Raw genomic sequence first — 20,846 nt, 5'->3', positions numbered from 1 at the left:
TGCGGACGACACTACAGTGGTGGGTCTTATCACCAACGGTGATGAGACGGCTTACAGGGAGGAGGTCAGCGCCCTGACCCACTGGTGTCAAGACAACCATCTCACCCTCAACGTCGCAAAGACAAAGGAGTTGATAGTGGACTTCCGGAGGTGCAGAGAAGTACACACCCCCATCACCATCAACGGCGCTGCTGTGGAGAGAGTGAGCAGCTTCCGGTTCCTTGGAGTACATCTGGCTGAGGATCTTACGTGGTCAGTACACACAAACAAAACAGTGAAGGCGGCGCAGCAGCGCCTCTTCTTTCTCAGGAGACTGAAAAGATTCGGCATGAGCCCCCGCATCCTCAGGACCTTCTATCACTGTGCCATTGAGAGCATCCTCACTGGATGCATCACCACCTGGTATGGCAACAGCACCGCCTACAACTGCAAAGCTCTCCAGCGAGTAGTGCGGTGCTCTGAACGGATAATTGGAGGTGAGCTTCCCTCCCTCCAAGACATCTACAGGAAGCGCTGCCTGAGGAAAGCGGGGAGGATCATCAAGGACTCCAATCACCCCAGCCATAAACTGTTCAGACTGCTTCCATCAGGAAGGAGGTTCTGCAGCATCCGGTCCCGTACCAGCAGACTGAGAGACAGCTTCTTCCATCAGGCCATCAGACTGCTGAACACGTCATAGACACCTCAGCTTCACTACTGGAACTTCAACATTATGCACTCCATACTGTACAGTAATGCCACTTGTTTTGCACATATTCAACTCTGTATATTTTATATATTTTATTTATTGTTGACTCTATTTAATTTGTAAAATATGTGTACACACACACACACACACACACACACACACACGTAGGAAAATATTTAGTATACACATCCAGAAATGCATATACTATTATATATTGTACATATATTTATTAGTTTCAGATGTAGCCATTCTTGTATTTTGCTTGTTTACATTATTGTATTTTGCACAACTCTGTTGCTTGTGAAGCTCGCACACAAGAATTTCACTCACATGTGCTGTACCAATGTACCTGCACATGTGATGTGACAATAAAAGTGATTTGATTTGATTTGACTCAGAGACATGGCCAAGGTAAAAAAGGCTGAAAGACGACCACCACTGAACAAGACACACAAGCTGAAACGTCAAGACTGGGCCAAGAAACATCTCAAGACTGGTTTTTCTAAGGTTTTATGGACTGATGACATGAGAGTGAGTCTTGATGGGCCAGTCTCTGTGCCTGACAGCAGCAGCGCCGTGACGAGTCCTCCTCACACCGCGCTGCCGTCCATCCAGAGTAAAGATCAGCTGACGATGCCCTGACCAGTCTCAGCTCTGTAGAAGGACATCAGGTCAACATTTCCTATTCTAGAGAAACTCAAACACAGATTCAATCAGTGGCTCTTTAGAGATCTGTCGTTAAAAGGCAGAGTATGAATAACTGAAGCAGAAGGTTGCACCTTGATAAAAAACTCATAAACGAGGTTGATAAGTTACTTTTCAACTTTATCTGGAAAAATAGGACACGGCATTAAAAACAGTTCTTATGAACTCTGTCAACACTTAATGTGTTAATTTAAACACTTTAAATAACACATTCAAAATAAATTGGTTAAAGAATCGAATTATCTTCCATTTGGAAAACTATACCTGTGTTCATGCTAAGTTAAGTTCATGCAATCACACCACCACACAGTACTGACCCACACATATGGTTCTTACACACACACTGGACTTTCTGGACTTTGGTTTTGCACAACACTGGTCACTATATTCTTCATTTCCGGTTAATACTTGTACAGCTGCTGTTATTGTGTATATATTTATTTATATTTCTTCATACATTCTTATATAGTTCTATATTGTGTATTTTGTTGTACAGTTATTTTATTTTCAACTTTAATTTATATATTTTATCTTATTCTTCCCAGTTAAATTTACCCTTCATTCTAATTTGTGTTGTACAGTTATTTCATTTTTAACCTTAATTTATATTTTATTCCTTCCTAGTTAAATTTACCCTTTTTAATTTTTCATATTTATTTCCTATCTTATTCATAGCCTTTTCCTTTTTTGTTTTCTTTAGGTCACGAGCAGTTGTCCAAGCATTTCACTACATATCGTACTGTGTATGACTGTGTACGTGACAAATAAAATTTGAAATTTGAAGTTAGGTGAATTTTTCCTTACTTGTAATTTTGATAAAATCCCTTTAAAAATCTCTGCTGTTCATCGTCGAGCTTTTTTAGCACGGACTCTTGTTTACAAGCATAACTTTAGTCCACACAGTTATATAGATCTCTCTTCTTAGATAGTTGGTTTGGGAATAACATTGTTTTAGTCAACCAGCTTTGCTCCTGTGAAGAATTTTGTTTACATTTCAGTTTAGCTATAAGTCGTCATGATTATACAAAAGTATTTGGCCTGATACCATCAGGGGTTTGTATGCTGTTTAAGAATCAACCTAATATCACTTCACTCCCACACAAACATACAAACTTTTGTTGGCAAGATTTGCTTTTCTAAGCAACCTAAAGACAACAATAAATCGATCAGAGCTTTATTTCAGAGTACCATAACCACGCTACCATGTGTCATTTTTTTCTGATGGTATCATGTGGAACGAAGTTTGGAGACTCCCTAATCAGTTTTTAATTACCAACAAAATGAAAGATATTTCTTATAAATGAATACACAGAATTTATTCTTCTAAAGATGATCTTCAAAGCAAATTCAGATTAGACATTGATACAAGCTGCAGCGTTTGTAAAACCAAGGAATCTACTGCACATCTTTTTGGTTTTGTAACCTTGTGCAAGATTTCTGGCAGAGTTTGTGTTTTTATCTCAGAAAATGTATTTAAAGGATTTGTACTGTTTTGGAAATATGTTTTGTTTATTCTGCACAAAAACCAAAAACAATCCAACTTTGATAACAGATTTTTGGTTAACTTGTTACTTTTAATGGCTAAATTTCATATTCACAAGTCCACATGTTTAGGAAGACCTCCCTCTTTTTATGTATTCTCCTTTGAACTTGTAGAGTATCCTAACTCAGTTAAGAACTCCACGAACCCAAAGCTATAAAACGATTGGTGTTTGTGAAAAAATCAAGATCTTTCAGTCACTTTGTTCTTTGGCTTGATCAGTTTCCCCCTAACATATTTATATTGATGTTTCTGAATACTGTTCTTGTACTTGTTTATCTATGCATACATGCATTTTGTAAGTACAACACCATTATTGTGGTACTGTTTAAATCCATTTTGTATTGTACTGATGTTTAAATAAAGGTTTGAGGAAAAATAGAAGGAGGACATCAGGAAATAAAGTCTCTGCTGTGTTCACCCCCACGACGTGTCCTCTTGCATGTCCGTCACCATCGTCACTGATGTAAAGTGGTTTAATGTTACTTTTTTCCTGAAAGCCACGACCGTCTCCTTGGTCGTGGTTGTGTTGAGGACGGGGGCGACTGTAGCCCATTTTGGAGGTGCTTCAGCCCCAAAGTGAATCAAAGCACCCCCACAGATTTCTTACTTTTTTTGACAATATTTGCTGTTTGTGTGACACACTACTAAAAATATAAAAAGCATACAGTACTTTACTTGTTTGAGACGTAACATTTTAACAACAAAAGTATAGATACCCCCCCGCCTCCCAAAGTGGTTTGTTCCAGCTCCCCCCTGCTCTGGCTCTAGCGCTCTGTCTGCCAGAGCGATGGTGGCTGAGACGCAGCGGAGCAGAGGTGGAAGTGTCTGGCTTAAAACAGGACATGTTGGCTGCATTTAACCTTCAGTTACTCTTTATATAGTTGGTAGGAAAAACATTACACCAGGTAACCTGCAGTGTTGAAAACGTGTTTCCTGACGATGTTTGCTGCCCTACAATCCGTCCTGCTCTGTAAAATCAGCCACATCTGACCGTCCTGTTGCTCCCATTGAAATGTTTACAGCCTGTTTAAAATCTAAGACTTATAATTGTCCGTAGCTGCTGTTGTTACCACTGTCCTGTTAGAAATGGATGCTAACTGACCTGGTGTGTGTGTGTGTGTGTGTGTGTGTGTGTGTGTGTGTGTGTGTGTGTGTGTGTGTGTGTGTGTGTGTGTGTGTGTGTGTGTGTGTGTGTGTGTGTGTACAGACAGCCAGGTTCATAATGGATATGAGGAAGTTTTTTCAAAAAAGGAGCCACGTCAGGTAAAAGTGTAAAATCAAATGATCCATCAATCAGGAATAATGTTGGATCAGTGTTTCAATGTTTATCTTTTATTAGATGTTCGTGTGGTTTGGTTATTTGCCTTTTGGTTGAAAGTACACTGAGAGGACTTTTTATTAGTGATCTTAATAGTATTTTTTCATATTAATGTAATTTTTCATCTAATTGAATCTATTTGTGTATGATTGTCAGTCCAAAGAGGGAACGTGAGGAGAAAGTACGAGGTGAGGAAGAAGCAGGTAAGCTAACAGACAGGGAGCAGTGACAGGCAGAAACTGTGAACCTGACAAAGAGGAAAACCTGATTTTACTCACAGTCTGGAAGTTGTGTCCTCCCTGTATTAAAGCTGCTAAACAGAATCTGCTAAACAAACTGGGCTGAAACATTTTGACCCTCTTTAACAACATCCCAACATAACATTATCATTGATCGGGGAGAGTAAAATTAATGATATATTTTTATGTGGTTCAGCCACAGCTTTACTGAAACCTCTGTAAAGCTGTAAAGAGAAGCAGATGCTCTGTTTCTACAAATGTTTTAAGCTTGTTTCAAAGATTCTGTACTGCAGCTTTAAATGTTTTCCAAAAGCACACACACACTTATCAGTGATTCTCACACTTGTTACAGTGTGGACCACCTGATAAAAGGTCAAGCTCTCCCAAGCACCACTATGAAAGCATGAAAGTCATAAAAGATTTTTTCATGCATGGTATACATTCTACCACAGGCAGGCAAAGTTGCCTCCATTTTTATAGTTTTTATTAATATTTTGTAATAATTTATTCTGTTTCGGGAGTGTTTTTATGTGTCTGTATTATATTACACACACACACACACACACACACATTAAAAGTGAATCTCGGTCCAAAAAATGCTCTCAGTTTACTTTTCACTCACTGTGAGCATCGTTCATTATTCTCCCAGTAATGAAGGTTAGGATATGTATTTTTATTTTTATTCCAATCCATTCTTCTTTAGCAGCATTTAAATAACCTTGATCAGATTTGATGGTTTTGTTACAGACTTTAAAAAAAGTGTTTTGCTTTTCTTTCACAAATGTGGGATTAAATTGTGTTCAAATGTGCAAAGCAGTGATGTCATGTTTTGTGACGAGGACCCAGGCACAGAGAGACCTGATGAATTTAAGAATCTTATGATTTAATAAAGAAATTTGCAGACTTGCACAGAGATGGTAAAATTATGATGACTGATAACAGAGACGAAGACAACAGACGGTGAGGACAGGGAGGAGCAGGGGTTTAAATGCACCGAGGAGACATTCAGAGACAACTCGGGACAACATTTAAGGATGCAGGGACTGACAGAGACAGGTTTATCTTGCCTGGCTGGGCAGCTCTCTGGGTGCTCAGCACCCCCAAAGCTCTGATCCTAGAATCGCCCCCGGTTAAGGAGCAGGTTGCTGTCCCTGCACCACGCCTTCAGCCGCTCCACCTCGTCCCTGTCGGCAGACTCGTCCCCCACCCCACACAGGTGTGCTCGTCACTCAGCCCTGGGGAGAGCAGTGGTAACAGAACTGCTAACATAGGCTGTGTAACTGAGGTGGTGACTCTACCTGTACACCCACTTGTTTATTCCTGCTCCTCCTCTCTCAGCCTGTGTGCTGTCATTAAAGCTTAAATGTAACAGTGAGGCAAAGCTTACAGACCAATCAGAGGCTGCTGCTGCACAGGTAACATCCCTTAGACCTCACCTGGATGTGGAGCTGTGAATGTGACCGGACATCTTTCACAGACTGGAACAATGATGCTCAGGTGACCCGGTGGCGCTCGCTGACATTTCATTACTTTCAGGTTCAGTGAGTTTAAACCTGCAGCAGCAACACCGGCCGTTTATTAAAGACAGACCTGCTCCTGGAGAAGCCACGCCTCCCTGTGAACACTCTGTGACATCATCAACACCCATCCTTGACACCCGAGTTCATCCTCACCTGTGCCTGCTGTTCTGTACTGATGGGCAAAGTTAAGTGGCAAACCGTCATACCTACTTAAACTTGTGCTGGAATTACTCTGTGACAGCAGGAATGTGCATGAACTACTTACGGTAGGACGGTTTGTTCTCCTGTCACGCTCCTCTTAGAAGTCTCAGATGTGGAGATGTTTTTTCTACTGTGACTCTAATGACTGCCGGTGTGCCTTTGGGCCTCAGCAGGTGAGGGCTGTGGTTGTTTTTACTGAACGTTGTATTGTGTTTGTACAAAAATAAATGTAAGCTCGGAGACCGGAAGTGCTTCGGACACAGCTCAGGTGTGTGCTGGAGCCCTGCTGGCGGCCAGCGGAACTGCAGCTGCTGCGTTTCCCTATACGGAGCTGTTCCTAATGTTCTGTCCGTTCCTCGTACATGGAGCGCTGTTGTCGCACGTGCCGGTTTGTTTTCACGCTGTTCCCGGCCGTGCACGCGGGTGAGAGCGGCTCGGGGCCGCGCTCACAGGAAACCACCCAAATAAGGTAGGAGGAAGTGATGACGCGGCTGGATGCGCTCCACGTGACCTCGAGCCCTCAAACACAGCGCGGAGCCGTGACGTGTCTCCGGGGTTTCCGGCCATGGCGTCTGGCCGCGCGCCGCGTTTCGGGCTCGGTCCGGCGGGTACGCGGCCAGGCCGAGCCCCGGACCGGGCCGAACCGTGTTCGCTCCTGAAAGCGCGGGACAAGGGGCGCCGGGACCGCGGACGGCCGCGGGAGCACGCGCCCCGTTCGGACCAAATATGGGCTTCCGACCCGCCATATTTGGGAATCTACGTCACGCAGGAGTCTTTATAAAGGCGGGAATCCTCCGAGAGGACCTGACAGCACCGAGTTCAGGCTGTGCGCTCGCGACAGCCAGAAACAAACAGCTGATGTTGTTTACATCCTCTGATGACGCAGCGGCCTCACCTGCGCCGGTGACCCTCCGGTAGAGTCTCACCTCCAGCGTTGGCGTCCCGCGAGCGGCAGCTTCCGCCCGGAAGGAGCGCCTCTCCGCGGGGCTCAGCAGCGAAGGAGCTCCGGGAGCCGAGGAGCTCCCCCCGCAGGGACATGGCGGCCACAAGGGCTCTGCTGCCGGAGCCGCTACCCGGTCTACCGCCGCCGCTGTCTCCACTGGACGGATACCCGAAGCTGGAGGACTTGCAGATGCTGCTGCTGGCCGCCTCCGGGGCCGAGGGAGCCGGGCAGCTGAGCGGAGAATCCGGAGAGTACGGAGGTGAGGAGCCGGTCACCCGTTTATCTGTGTCGTGCGCGCGCATGCTGCAGCTCGCATTACAGACTGCAAAGTTGCACGAGAGAGTGTTTTATTGTGATTTAAATGTTTGTCAGTAAAGCTGAGCTCGTGCTCACCTGTGGCTCACACCTGCAGCTGTGTGAGCCACAGGTGCGCTTTCCCTGCACCATGGCAGAGCTCATGGACCAATCAGGCCACCGTACGGAGGTCAAAGGGTGCTTCCTAATGAACCAATAAATAAGACTCCCAAGTGTGCTGTGACGTGTTCTCACCCGTGCGCCTCCTTCTTCCCCTCAGATTCCCTCTCGGACCTCCCAGACCTACAGAGCCTCCTCCCACTGACGCCCCGCCTGCCCTCGCTGGCGTACAGCGGCCGCTTCTCCTTTGAGCCGTCTGTGTCGACCTGTGGCGGCAATAATCTGTGGGCGGAGTCTCTCCTAAGCCTGTTGGTCGGCGTGGCGGCTCCGCCCACTGCCTCCAGCCTTCCTGTGTCTTCATCGTCAGTGACATCATCATCGCCATCCCATTCGACCATCAGTTCCATCCAGGTGACCTGCGGCTCTGCTGAAATCACCTCGGTCTTCTCGGCGATACCGACCTACACCTCAGCCGGCGCCGAGCCGCTCCTCCCGGCCACAAACTGTCAGCCAGCCCCTCTGGCCTTCTCGCCGCAGCAGGGTCCGCCTCCCGCCTACACCGCCGCTGCTGCGTCCCGTCTCGGCCTGCAGCCGTCCTCGTTGGTGACGATGTTGCCAGACTACCTTCTGCCGCAGCAGTCGGATGCCGAGCCCGGCGTAAACGTGGATCAGAAGCCGCCACCGCTCACGCCACTCTCCACCATCAAAGCCTTCTCCTCGCAGATCCAGATCCAGCCTCCTGGCCCCGCCTACAACGCGCAGCTCACCAAATCTGGCAGACCCAGGAAGTTTGCCGCTGGCCGCCAGTGCAAAACGCCGCCTCACGAGCGGCCATACGCCTGCCCCGCTGAAGGCTGCGACCGCCGCTTCTCCCGCTCCGACGAGGTGACGCGCCACGTGCGCGTGCACACGGGTCAGAAGCCGTTCCAGTGCCGCATCTGCATGCGCAGCTTCAGCCGCAGCGACCACCTGACCACGCACATCCGCACTCACACCGGCGAGAAGCCGTTTGCTTGCGCTGAGTGCGGACGTAAGTTCGCCCGCAGCGATGAGCGCAAGAGGCACGCCAAGATCCACCAGAGGCAGCGCGAGCGCAAAAACAACAGTAACTCTGCCTCCACCGCCACCATCACCACACCCCCCACATACTCCTCCCCCGCACACAGCTCCTCCCCCTGCTTCACCTCCTCCTCCTCGTTGTCACACATCTACAGCTCCTCGCCGTCCCCCCACCTCTACTCCCCCTCCTGCTCCTCACCGATGGCGAGCCCCCAGGCAGAGCTGCCCTCCCCCCACAGCTCCAGCATGTGTTGACCTTTGACCTCAGACTGACAGCATCGGACTGCAGAAATGTTTACCGTGCGGGGTCAAAGGTCGCCTCGTGGTGTAAATATGAATCCCGTAGTTTGTACATATTGTTTACACGCATGTTGGTGAACATGTGTTCACGTGCTCCGCCTACTGAGTAGGCCTGTATGTTTACATTTTCTACTCCACCTGTTTCCTCTCAAAGAGCTTCAACAATAAAAGTCTGAACCCTGCTGGTGCTTTTAATTTGTAGGAGGTGTGTGTGTGTGTGTGTGTGTGTGTGTGTGTGTGTGTGTGTGTGTGTGTGTGTGTGTGTGTGTTTCACATCAGCTGATGGAGGTCATGTGACATGAGACAAAAGTCAGAAACCCTCAGTTATGTGCGGCGTAAACGTTTCTGAGGCAAAACCTGAAGTCACTGTTCGAGGGATTCTCACTCAGGTTTGTAGCTCCTGTCAGTCTGAGTGGATCCGACAAAGGTCAGAGTTCAAAGGTCGAATCAGAAGCTTAAACAGTGACAGCTTCACTGAACGCTGCCATTAAATCCTCCCTGTGTGTGTGTGTGTGTGTGTGTGTGTGATCGGACTGTGACCGCAGCACCCTGCAGGAAAATCCCGGTGCTGCTGAAGGCCAAAAATGGCGCTTCCTGCTGCTGCAGCGGACATCCTGACGCCCATATAAGGAACTTCCTGCTGTTTGTGATGTAACAGCAAGGACTGGGATAGCAGGTCAGACTGGAGTGTGTGTGTGTGTGTGTGTGTGTGTGTGTGTGTGTGTGTGTGTGTGTGTGTGAGAGAAAGTATCTGCACTGCAGACACATGAAGTTCAGAGTCCTGCTTTCACTTTCATCTGCAGGAGTAAAAGTAAATCATGTTGTTTGGATGTTTATGTGTATGTCCTTAGTGCTAATTATTTAGCTGTTAGCTGTAAAGTAAGCTAGTACGTAACAAACTGATACAGGATAAGGCAGGGGAAAGTTAGAAATGTATAATGGTGGCAACATAACATATATTATAGCACAAATACTGACATATTTCTGTAATTAAAAGAGAACTGTAATATCAGCTTACAGTGAAACATGGATGCAAATATCCCAAGTGATGGGACGAATCCCGTGGTCCCTCTAACAGAGAGATAAGGAACCAGTGCTCACTGCTCCACCCGTGAAGATGGAGAGCAGAGAAGGAGGTCTAACACGGTGACACAGAAAATATGTTTCCCAAAGAACACACTCGGCCAGAAACGAGGCAAGTCCACAAACCAAACACAACCCGAGCTTTCTACATCATGAAGGAAAAATCGACACTGAATTCAATTCGATTTTATTTTATTTACACAGCACCAAAGCACAACAACAGTCGCCACAAGGCGCTTTATATTGTACAGTAGCTCCTACAATAATACATACAGAGAAAAGCCCAACAATCATATGACCCCCTATGAACACGCACTTTGGTGACAGTGGGAAGGAAAAACTCCCTTTTAACAGGAAGAAACCTGGAGGGGCGGGGCTATCTGCTGCGACCAGTTGGGGTGAGAGAAGGAAGACAGGATACAGACGTGCTGTGGAAGAGAGACAGAGGTTAATAACAGATATGATTCAGTGCAGAGAGGTCTGTTAACACATAGTGAGTAAAGAAAAACTCAATGCATCATGGGAATCCCCGGCAGCCTGTTGCAGCATAACTAAGGGAGGATTCAGGGTCACCTGGTCCAGCCCTAACTATATGCTTTAGCAAAAAGGAAAGTTTGAAGCCTAATCTTGAAAGTAGAGATAGTGTCTGTCTCCTGAATCCAAACTGGAAGCTGGTTCCACAGAAGAGGGGCCTGAAAACTGAAGGCTCTGCCTCCCATTCTACTTTTAAATACTCTAGGAACAACAAGTAGGCCTGCAGAGCGAGAGCGAAGTGCTCTAATAGGGTGATATGTTACTACAAGGTCATTAAGATAAGATGGGGCCTGATTATTTAAGACCTTGTATGTGAGGAGCAGGATTTTGAATTCTGGATTTAACAGGAAGCCAAAACAGGAGAAATCTGCTCTCTCTTTCTAGTCCCTGTCAGGACTCTTGCTGCAGCATTTTGGATTAGCTGAAGGCTTTTCAGGGAGTTTTTAGGACTTCCTGATAATAATGAATTACAGTACACAGAATCCTCCATGCAGTCCTCGTGAGCAAACCTGTGGGCTTATGAGGCCTGCGCTCCTGCAGTGCCACACATCTGTCACGACAGTGATTCTGATGGGCACAAATAGTTCAGTTGATGAAGATGTTTAATGTTGGTGCAGGGATTCCAGCCTCTGGTTTCGCTGTGATCTTTGTGTGTGAGTCAGTCCCTGTGCACACGCAGAGCAGCTGTACTACAATCATATTTCGTAAAGCAGCTCCAAGCTGCATACAGGCATGTGCCCGGGCTCCTCTATGCACACCGTGAGCAGCCTTGCAGAGGTTTCCGTAGTGTAGTGGTTATCACGTTCGCCTCACACGCGAAAGGTCCCCGGTTCGAAACCGGGCGGAAACAGGCGTTTGCTTTTATTCATACACACGTTTCGCATCATTAACTGGTCCGCGTGGACCACTACCTCGTGAGTAGTTGTTTAACGTGTACTGACTCACGTAAACGGAAGTGAAAGCAGCAGTAAGAAACACCAGTGGCGATACGTTCCCTGGAACATGTGACACGTCTGTCCCACTGAAACGTTTTGGGTTGATTGCGCGTGCACACTTTGATTGCGCGTGCCTCGTTCAAACTACGCACACGGCTAACGGCTCTGCTGTTAGCTAGCATTTCTTCTTCTTCAAGATAGGAAAAGAAAAAAAAAGTCATTAGTGTTTCCGCCCGGTTTCGAACCGGGGACCTTTCGCGTGTTAGGCGAACGTGATAACCACTACACTACGGAAACCTGCTCACAGCGATGTGTAAACACAGTTATGTTAATGCAACCCTCATCAGGTCACAGATAACGGCCCAGCCTATCGGTGTCTGTGTGCGACGAGGAAGCTGCACAGTTTCCGTAGTGTAGTGGTTATCACGTTCGCCTCACACGCGAAAGGTCCCCGGTTCGAAACCGGGCGGAAACAGCGGTTTTGTTTCGCCGTGCTGTTATAATCGATAGTGGCATCATTTCCACAGTCCAATAATCTTCTGCCTTTCCTTCTCCAAGCGTAAATGTCCGCCTGAGTGTGAATATGAAACACTTTAAACACACACAGGGTGTATGACGTGCTCTGAGTGCTGCAGTAGAGTACAGAGACCAGTCCATTCACCAGTCATCGTCTCCAGAAGACACAGGAAAGACGATCCTTTAATCCCCAAAGTCCAGGACGTACTCTCCCTGCACCTCCTCCTGCAGCCTGAGGCTCCGCTCCCTCACAGGTGCACACGTGTCTTTAATCGATCGAGCTTCAACAGGAGGGATCGGAGCGCTCCCTGGGTATGACTGTCAACTATGAAAACTCCTTCATCAAATGGATCTGCCAAAATCGTAAACACTATTCATCTGGTCAGGACACCATTTGTAAGTCTGAATCTCCCATTTAGCAAAACTCTAAACACACAACACATTTAGCAGTGCGATGCACACAGGCTACAGAAGTGAAACACAACTAACACAATGTTTGCATCATACTACCACTCAACATTGAAAACACATGCGCACTGATGATGGATTGAATCCGAGCTCCCAGACCTTCACAAACCTTTCTCTCACAGTCAGCTGACAGTTTTTGGACACTGCTTTAGCCACATGCCAGGGATCAAACTGGTGAAGCTGTTCAGGATTGCTGACCATCGTTTCTTTTACAGTTTGAGGATGTCTGTCAGTGGAAATGGTTGAGACACTTTATTTCCCTCTCTGGTTTTTAGAGCTTCTTTAAATCCTTTGATTTCAATGGCATTAGAATTTGAAACTTGGGTGACAGGTAGGGTGTAGGTGTTTGTAGAGGCTGAGTGTCCAGGAGAATCACACCTGCCATCTCCACAGACAACAACTTCTTCCTGTGATTTCATGGCTTTTAACTCACTACTTTTGCTCTTTTATCCACATTTTCTCAATAACAGGAAACACAAATCTCTTTCTCAATGACGTGTATGTGTCTTCACTTAGGTTCAAGTTACTACAAAATTTAGCAAAATGAATGCCACTGAAAAAACTGATGCTGTTAGAAGCAGGTTTCCTTCTACTAATTGGAAGTTTGGTGGTTTGTCACTTGGTGTTCGCTCGCTCTGTGGTAGAGTATCACTTCCTGTTCCTGCTCAAACACAGTGGTGTTTCTGAGTAGCTTATTTGCTTAGCGATTTAATTAACAACTTTTAAATACATTCTTCTTTCATAGTATAATCTTCACGTGCTTCCTCCGAAGCACACTTTCTGTGTACTCACTACCTAATTTATAGCCAAAGTATTCACTCACTGTCTCTGTACTGTCTCGCTAGCTTAGCTTAGCTTAGCTCGTAGCCGACTCATTAGCACCATGGCTACTTCACCTGTCCCTCCTGCACTTTCTTGCTCATTGTGTCAGATGTTTAGTTACTCCTCGGCCTCTTTTAGCAGTAATGATATCTGTAACAAATGTAGCATATTTGCAGCGCTGGAGGCCAGGATTACTGAACTGGAGACTCGGCTTCGCACCCTTCATTCACCCGTAGCTAGCCAGGCCCCTGTAGCTGGTGCAGCCGAAAATAGCGTAGGCCCCGCTAGCTGTTCCCCGGCAGGTCCCAAGCAGCTGGGGAATCAGGGCGGCTGGGTCACGGTGAGGAGGAAGCATAGTCCTAAACAGAAGCCCCAGGTACACCACCAACCCGTTCATGTGTCTAACCGTTTTTCCCCACTCGGCGACACACCCGCCGGGGGTCAAACTCTGGTAATTGGCGATTCTGTTCTCAGACATGTGAAGCTAGAGACACCGGCAACCATAGTCAATTGTCTTCCAGGGGCCAGAGCAGGCGACATTGAAGGAAATTTAAAACTGCTGGCTAAGGGTAAACGTAAATTCAGTAAGATCATAATTCACGTCGGCAGTAATGACACCCGGTTACGCCAATCGGAGGTCACTAAAATCAATATTGAATCGGTGTGCAACTTTGCCAAAACAATGTCGGACTCTGTAGTTTTCTCTGGTCCCCTCCCCAATCAGACCAGGAGTGACATGTTTAGCCGCATGTTCTCCTTAAATTGCTGGCTGTCTGAGTGGTGTCCCAGAAACGATGTGGGCTTCATAGATAATTGGCAAACCTTCTGGAGGAAACCTGGTCTTGTTAGGAGAGACGGCATCCATCCCACTTTGGATGGAGCAGCTCTCATTTCTAGAAATATGGACAAATTTATTAAACCCCCCAAAATATGACTATCCAGAGTTGGGACCAGGAAGCAGAGTTGCAGTCTTACACGCCTCTCTGCAGCTTCTCTCCTCCTGCTACCCCCCCAAAAACCCATCTCCATAGAGACTGTGTCAGCTTCCAAAAAGACAAAAAACAAACTAAAAACCAGCAACAAACAACTTAAACATAAACAATTACAAAGAAAGAACAATACAGTATCCACATCTGAACCAAAGAGTAAAACAGTGAAATGTGGATTATTAAATATTAGGTCTCTCTCCTCCAAGTCTCTGTTAGTACATGACTTAATAATTGATCAACAAATCGATTTACTCTGCCTTACAGAAACCTGGTTGCAGCAGGATGATTATGTTAGTTTAAATGAATCAACACCCCCGAGTCATTCTAACTACCAGAAATCTCGAAGCACAGGCCGAGGGGGAGGTGTGGCAGCAATTTTTCACACCAGCCTATTAATTAATGAAAGACCAAGACAGACTTTTAATTCATTTGAAAGCCTGATGCTTAACATTGTCCACCCCAGCTGTAAAACTCAGAAACCAGTCTTACTTGTTATCATCTATGGTCCACCTGGGCCTTACACAGAGTTTCTGTCTGATTTCTCAGACTTTATATCTAATTTAGTTCTGAGCTCAGATAAAATAATTATTGTGGGTGATTTTAACATCCATGTAGATGCTAAAAATGACAGCCTCAACATGGCATTTAATCTGTTATTAGACTCAATTGGTTTCTCTCAAAATGTAAAAGAACCCACCCACCACTTTAATCACACTCTAGATCTTGTTTTAACATATGGCATCGAACCTGAACATTTAACAGTGTTTCCTGAAAACCCTCTCCTGTCTGATCATTTCCTGATAACATTTACTTTTACAATAATTGATTACACAGCGGTGAAGAGTAGACTTTATCAAAGTAGGTGTCTTTCTGAAAGCACTGTAACTAAGTTTAAGAATATAATCCACCCACTGTTATCATCTCCAATGCCCTGTACCAACACAGAGCAGAGCAGCTATCTGAACGCTGCTCCAACAGAGGTCGATTATCTTGTTAATAATTTCACCTCCTCACTACGTATGACTCTGGATACTGTAGCTCCTGTGAAAACTAAGGCCTCAAATCAGAAGTACCTGACTCCGTGGTATAATTCTCAAACACGTACCCTAAAGCAGATGACTCGTAATCTGGAGAGGAAATGGCGTGTCACAGATTTAGAGGATCATCATTTAGCCTGGAGAAATAGTTTGCTGCTTTATAAGAAAGCCCTCCGCAAAGCCAGAACATCTTACTATTCATCACTGATTGAAGAAAATAAGAACAACCCCAGGTTTCTCTTCAGCTCTGTAGCCAGGCTGACAAAAAGTCAGAGCTCTTTTGAGCCAACCATCCCTTTAACGTTAACTAGTAATGACTTCATGAACTTCTTCACAAATAAAATTTTTATCATTAGAGAAAAAATTACCAGTAATCATCCCACAGATGTAATATTATCTACAGCTACTCTTAGTACCATTGATATTAAGTTAGACTCTTTTTCTCCAATTGATCTTTCTGAGTTAACTTCAATAATTACTTCCTCCAAACCATCAACGTGTCTTTTAGACCCCATTCCTACAAAACTGCTCAAAGAAGTCCTGCCATTAATTAATTCTTCGATCTTAAATATGATCAACCTATCTCTAATAATCGGCTATGTACCACAGGCCTTCAAGCTGGCTGTAGTTAAACCTTTACTCAAAAAGCCATCTCTAGACCCAGCAGTCTTAGCTAATTATAGGCCAATCTCCAACCTTCCTTTCATATCAAAAATCCTTGAAAGAGTAGTTGTCAAACAGCTAACAGATCATCTGCAGAGGAATGGTTTATTTGAAGAGTTTCAGTCAGGTTTCAGAGCTCAGCACAGCACAGAAACAGCTTTAGTGAAGGTTACAAATGATCTTCTTATGGCCTCTGACAGTGGACTCATCTCTGTGCTTGTCCTGCTAGACCTCAGTGCAGCGTTCGATACTGTCGACCATAATATCCTATTAGAGCGATTAGAACATGCTGTAGGTATTACAAGTACTGCGCTGCAGTGGTTTGTATCATATCTATCTAATAGACTCCAATTCGTGCATGTAAATGGAGAGTCCTCTTCACACACTGAGGTTAATTATGGAGTTCCACAGGGTTCAGTGCTAGGACCAATTCTGTTTACATTATACATGCTTCCCTTAGGCAGCATCATTAGAAGACATAGCATACATTTACACTGCTATGCAGATGACACCCAGCTCTATCTGTCCATGAAGCCAGATAACACACACCAATGAGTTAAACTGCAGGAATGTCTTAAAGACATAAAGACCTGGATGGCCGCTAACTTTCTGCTTCTTAATTCAGATAAAACTGAGGTTATTGTACTCGGCCCTGAAAATCTTAGAAATATGGTATCTAATCAGATTCTTACTCTGGATGGCATTACCTTGGCCTCCAGTAACGCGGTGAGGAACCTTGGAGTCATTTTTGACCAGGACATGTCCTTCAACGCACATATTAAACAAATATGTAAGACTGCTTTCTTCCATTTGTGCAACATCTCTAAAATTAGAAATATCCTGTCTCAGAGTGACGCTGAAAAACTAGTTCATGCATTTATTACTTCCAGGCTGGACGACTGTAATTCATTATTATCAGGATGTCCAAAAAACTCACTGAAAAGCCTTCAGCTGATCCAAAATGCTGCAGCAAGAGTCCTGACAGGGACTAGAAAGAGAGAGCATATTTCTCCTGTTTTGGCTTCCTGTTAAATCCAGAATTCAAAATCCTGCTCCTCACATACAAGGTCTTAAATAATCAGGCCCTATCTTATCTTAATGACCTTGTAGTACCATATCACCCTATTAGAGCGCTCCGCTCTCGCTCTGCAGGCCTACTTGTTGTTCCTAGAGTATTTAAAAGTAGAATGGGAGGGAGAGCCTTCAGTTTTCAGGCCCCTCTTCTGTGGAACCAGCTTCCAGTTTGGATTCGGGAGACAGACACTATCTCTACTTTCAAGATTAGGCTTCAAACTTTCCTTTTTTCTAAAGCATATAGTTAGGGCTGGACCAGGTGACCCTGAATCCTCCCTTTGTTATGCTGCAATAGATGTAGGCTGCCGGGGGATTCCCATGATGCATTGAGTTTTTCCTTTCCAGTCACCTTTCTCACTCACTATGTATTAATAGACCTCTCTGCATTGAATCATATCTGTTATTAACCTCTGTCTCTCTTCCACAGCATGTCTTTATCCTGTCTTCCTTCTCTCACCCCAACCGGTCGCAGCAGATGGCCGCCCCTCCCTGAGCCTGGTTCTGCCGGAGGTTTCTTCCTGTTAAAAGGGAGTTTTTCCTTCCCACTGTCGCCAAAGTGCTTGCTCATAGGGGGTCATATGATTGGTGAGTTTTTCTCTGTATCTATGAAGCGCCTTGAGGCGACTTTTGTTGTGATTTGGCGCTATATAAATAAAATTGAATTGAAAAATTGAATTCTGCTTTGGTGCCACTCAAAGTAGGCTGAGACTGCCATCCGTACTGAGCTCCAGAGTCAACTGTGATCCTTCATTTTGAAGCTCTTTGATTTCTTCTTGTACAATCGGGGAGCCACACTTCATACACCGCTTGTGTAATTGTTTTAACTGTGGCTCATAAACTAGAAGAAGTCTTGTGTTTGTATGTGCGGTATTTGAAGTCTGAGACTCGAGAGCTGGAGGCTACAGTTGTAGCCACAGCTGCCCTGGGGCAGACTGACAGAGGCGAGGCTGCCATATCGCACCATCGGCCCCTCTGGTTCACTAGATTCATCAAATGACAAGAACAAATCCTGGGAGTTACCATCATCCACGTCTACTTGTTTGTCCAGTTCAGTCTCCTGTCTGCTTGTGTAGGTGTGGTCCGCTGAGACTGGAACGTGCACATCAGACTGCTGCTGTGCCGCTACGTCTGACTTACTTATCTCAGTCTGGGTTGATGCATCTGTTTTACTTGAAGAACACTGAACACTTACTGTAGTAGCTTCAACTGCTTCATTGCTTGTCTCCTCCATAACTGACGTGGTGTCTGATTGGTCGTCATCATCCACGAACATGTTAGCTACTGTAGAAGCGGGTTGTTGTTGTTAGTTGCAATTTACAATGTAATTTTAAATAATCAATGGATATTACCCAGCTGCAGAAATGCTTAAAAAGAGGTTTGGGTTTGAGGTGGAGCCGTGTGTGTGTGTGTGTGTGTGTGTGTGTATTATCAACATGAAAACAACACACACACGTTTAATGTTGCCAACATAACTCTGTCAGAAACCCACTCAGCTGATTTACACACACGGAGTAATGAAAGCTGCCGTTCATTCATGATGAACACAGCAACAAACTGTTCAACTAAACATGAATCCAGCTGTCATAAACCTTCAAAACACAGCTGCACATTTATGCTGCAGGTTTACTCTTATTTCAGGTAACCTTACTTACCTGTGGTTAATGAGCACTCAGGGCTGAGGTCTGACTTCTTCTCTGGAGGTGGAAAGTTTTAAAAATGACGAAACAGCGCCGGGAGACCACAGTGGCCAATAATATATTACATCCGTAGTGGTTTAGCGCTACCATAGAGAATGAATGGGAGACGGTTTAGGGCCGTTTAGCTAAACAATCCCACGGGGAGTCATGGGTGTAATACCGTCTTTGGCCACAAGGTGGAGAAATATGCATGTGCGTCAATGGTGTAGAGCGCCACCAGCCCAAAGGGCTGTGATCATGGACAAACAAAGGTACTGCACAAGGGTTTAGTGCAGTGATTCCCCGACGGGGAGGCCGTAACTTTTTCGCTTTAACCCACGTTTTTGTTAGAGGTTGGGACACCCAGATTATTGTTTTTTATTGGCTCCTTATGAATAAAAAAAAGAATAGCTAAGAACTGAGACAGACTTTTATTTGGCTCTCAGGCTTCCACACATACAGCTTTATTATTGAGATCACAGATGGAGGCCACTGAGATTTAACCACAACATCTCACATTCATCAGCCTCTTTATTTTTTCTGTCACAAATGTAAAGAGAAAGTAGAATAGACATGAACAACGAGCAGAGATAACCCAGGAACCAAAAATCATTAAACACGCTCTCAGTGCTGAGCTCATCACAGTGTTTCTAATAACAGTGTAAACAGAAACATCACCAGCGTCCTCCCTGCACGAATGCCGCTCTGGTTCCTCTGTTAGTCCAGAGTGTAGATGTTCTCCTGCACCGGCCTCCTCATGCGGATCTCGTAGATGATGTGAGGAGGTTCTTCAGAGGAGAAGCTGCAGAGTTACAAACAGCCGAGTTACTGTCAGAGCGAGCCTCAGCACTGCAGCAATAACTCTGATTCATGTTGTGGAGGTGGTCTGTGTTTCTTTCTGCGTGCTTTGTTTCAGGTGTGAGAGTAAGCTGGCTGGCTGTGATTGGCTGTCGCTGTGTGACATCAGCGTGTTAGCGTGCTGTTTGCTTCCTGTGCTGAACTCACCAGCCGGGCTTTAAGGCTCGTCTGTAGATTCCACCTGCAGCAGAAAACAAAAAATGAACCTCATGTTTGTGTCTGTGTGCAAACGTGCTGCAGAGACATGGAGGACGTACGTCTGAAGGCCAGGAAGAGGAACACTGCGGCGAGGACCATCAACACGCTGACGGAGAGAGAGAGGACGGGAACGTTGATCTGAAGGGAGAGGGAGGGCAGAGCGTCCTCCACCTGCAGGTGGAGAGGATTCATCAGACTGCAGCACGGACAGTTTCGCTTGGAGCTGGCTAACAAAGGTCCGAGGCTGAAACGGTTAATTTAGGACATGAACTCTTAAAGTGGGCTGTAGCTCAGGCAGCAGAGCAGGCAGCCACTAACCAGAAGGTCGGTGAGGTTTCATCCATTCATGCTGCTGAGCTGGGATCTGCTGATGACCCAGTTTGTTCCCAGCGGTAACTGTGGGACGGACGTCCTCACCCTGACTCAACACCGTGGTGTACGCACGAGCTCCTGGTGTTTGTTTGCTCCAACGTGCTCCGCTTTGGTCTCACCTGTTTGCCCTGTTTCCAGCCTCCATGCTAAGCTAAGCTATGAGCTAGTGGCTGTACAATCCCGAACACGTCGTGGCCTAAGATGGCAGGTAATGGCGAGGGTGGTGCTTACTCACAGTGAGGGTGTCAGCGTGCAGCATGGTGGAGTTTCTCCTCAGAAGGTCCAGCTGAGACGACAGCAGAGTTTTCCAGTTGGCTAAACGAGACAGAGACCAGAGACCTGGAGTGGACGTCTATCACAGAGAAGAGTTAACAGAGACAGTTCACCTCACCTGTCGTCACACCTGTGGAGGTCGGTGACTCCGTCACTCGTTCAGTCGTGAGCTCCGTCGTTGTGCTCGCTGTTGTTGTTGGAGGAGGAGAGCTGGGGACGAGCGCCGAGACCGGAGCTGAGAGGGACAAACATTGAATCACCAAACTCTGGAGAACCTCAGAAATAAAACCAGTCGCTCACCTTTGACCACTCTCAGGTTCATGATCATCTTCTGGTCGTTGAAGAGCCCGTTGATGTCCACCCTGCAGCAGTACGGCCCGCTGTCTGTCCGCCTCACGTTCAGGATGTCCAGGTCCAT

General features: G+C 46.0%; 2 protein-coding genes and 3 non-coding genes across 8 annotated transcripts in view; 3 read left to right on the top strand and 2 right to left on the bottom strand.

Annotated features, from left to right (window-relative positions):
- Nucleotides 1–6,852: 6,852 nt before the first annotated feature.
- Nucleotides 6,853–9,112, top strand: LOC113031040 (early growth response protein 1-B-like). Its single transcript, XM_026182895.2, has 2 exons — nucleotides 6,853–7,416; nucleotides 7,732–9,112. Exons 1-2 carry the CDS (start codon nucleotides 7,251–7,253, stop codon nucleotides 8,883–8,885), a joined length of 1,320 nt encoding a protein of 439 aa, XP_026038680.2. The 5' UTR covers nucleotides 6,853–7,250; the 3' UTR covers nucleotides 8,886–9,112.
- Nucleotides 9,113–11,324: 2,212 nt separating this feature from the next.
- On the top strand, nucleotides 11,325–11,397 carry trnav-cac (transfer RNA valine (anticodon CAC)). The gene has a single exon. It is a non-coding gene; the product is annotated as a tRNA-Val (tRNA).
- A 309-nt stretch (nucleotides 11,398–11,706) lies between these two features.
- Nucleotides 11,707–11,779, bottom strand: trnav-aac (transfer RNA valine (anticodon AAC)). The gene has a single exon. It is a non-coding gene; the product is annotated as a tRNA-Val (tRNA).
- Nucleotides 11,780–11,884: 105 nt separating this feature from the next.
- trnav-cac (transfer RNA valine (anticodon CAC)) lies at nucleotides 11,885–11,957 on the top strand. The gene has a single exon. It is a non-coding gene; the product is annotated as a tRNA-Val (tRNA).
- A 7,199-nt stretch (nucleotides 11,958–19,156) lies between these two features.
- timd4 (T cell immunoglobulin and mucin domain containing 4) overlaps nucleotides 19,157–20,846 on the bottom strand; it is a 2,745-nt gene continuing 1,055 nt past the window's right edge. For 2 of the 4 annotated variants that reach the window (XM_026182912.2, XM_026182914.2), the window contains exons 3-8: nucleotides 20,729–20,846; nucleotides 20,547–20,663; nucleotides 20,391–20,470; nucleotides 19,843–19,954; nucleotides 19,733–19,766; nucleotides 19,157–19,529 (exon numbers count right to left, since the gene is read on the bottom strand). The exon at nucleotides 20,729–20,846 is cut by the window's right edge and continues 45 nt beyond it. In XM_026182912.2, coding sequence (XP_026038697.2) covers nucleotides 19,445–19,529; nucleotides 19,733–19,766; nucleotides 19,843–19,954; nucleotides 20,391–20,470; nucleotides 20,547–20,663; nucleotides 20,729–20,846 — 546 coding nt within the window. In that variant the 3' untranslated portion in view covers nucleotides 19,157–19,444. The remainder of the gene's footprint in view (nucleotides 19,530–19,732; nucleotides 19,767–19,842; nucleotides 19,955–20,390; nucleotides 20,471–20,546; nucleotides 20,664–20,728) is intronic. The other 2 variants (XM_026182913.2, XM_080307655.1) reach the window with 1 other exon arrangement.

This window comes from Astatotilapia calliptera, chromosome 10 (assembly GCF_964374335.1).
Source record: "Astatotilapia calliptera chromosome 10, fAstCal68.1, whole genome shotgun sequence".
NCBI lineage: Eukaryota > Metazoa > Chordata > Actinopteri > Cichliformes > Cichlidae > Astatotilapia > Astatotilapia calliptera.
The sequence above is the reverse complement of the archived record's forward strand: the minus strand, read 5'-3'. Positions and strand labels throughout refer to the sequence as shown.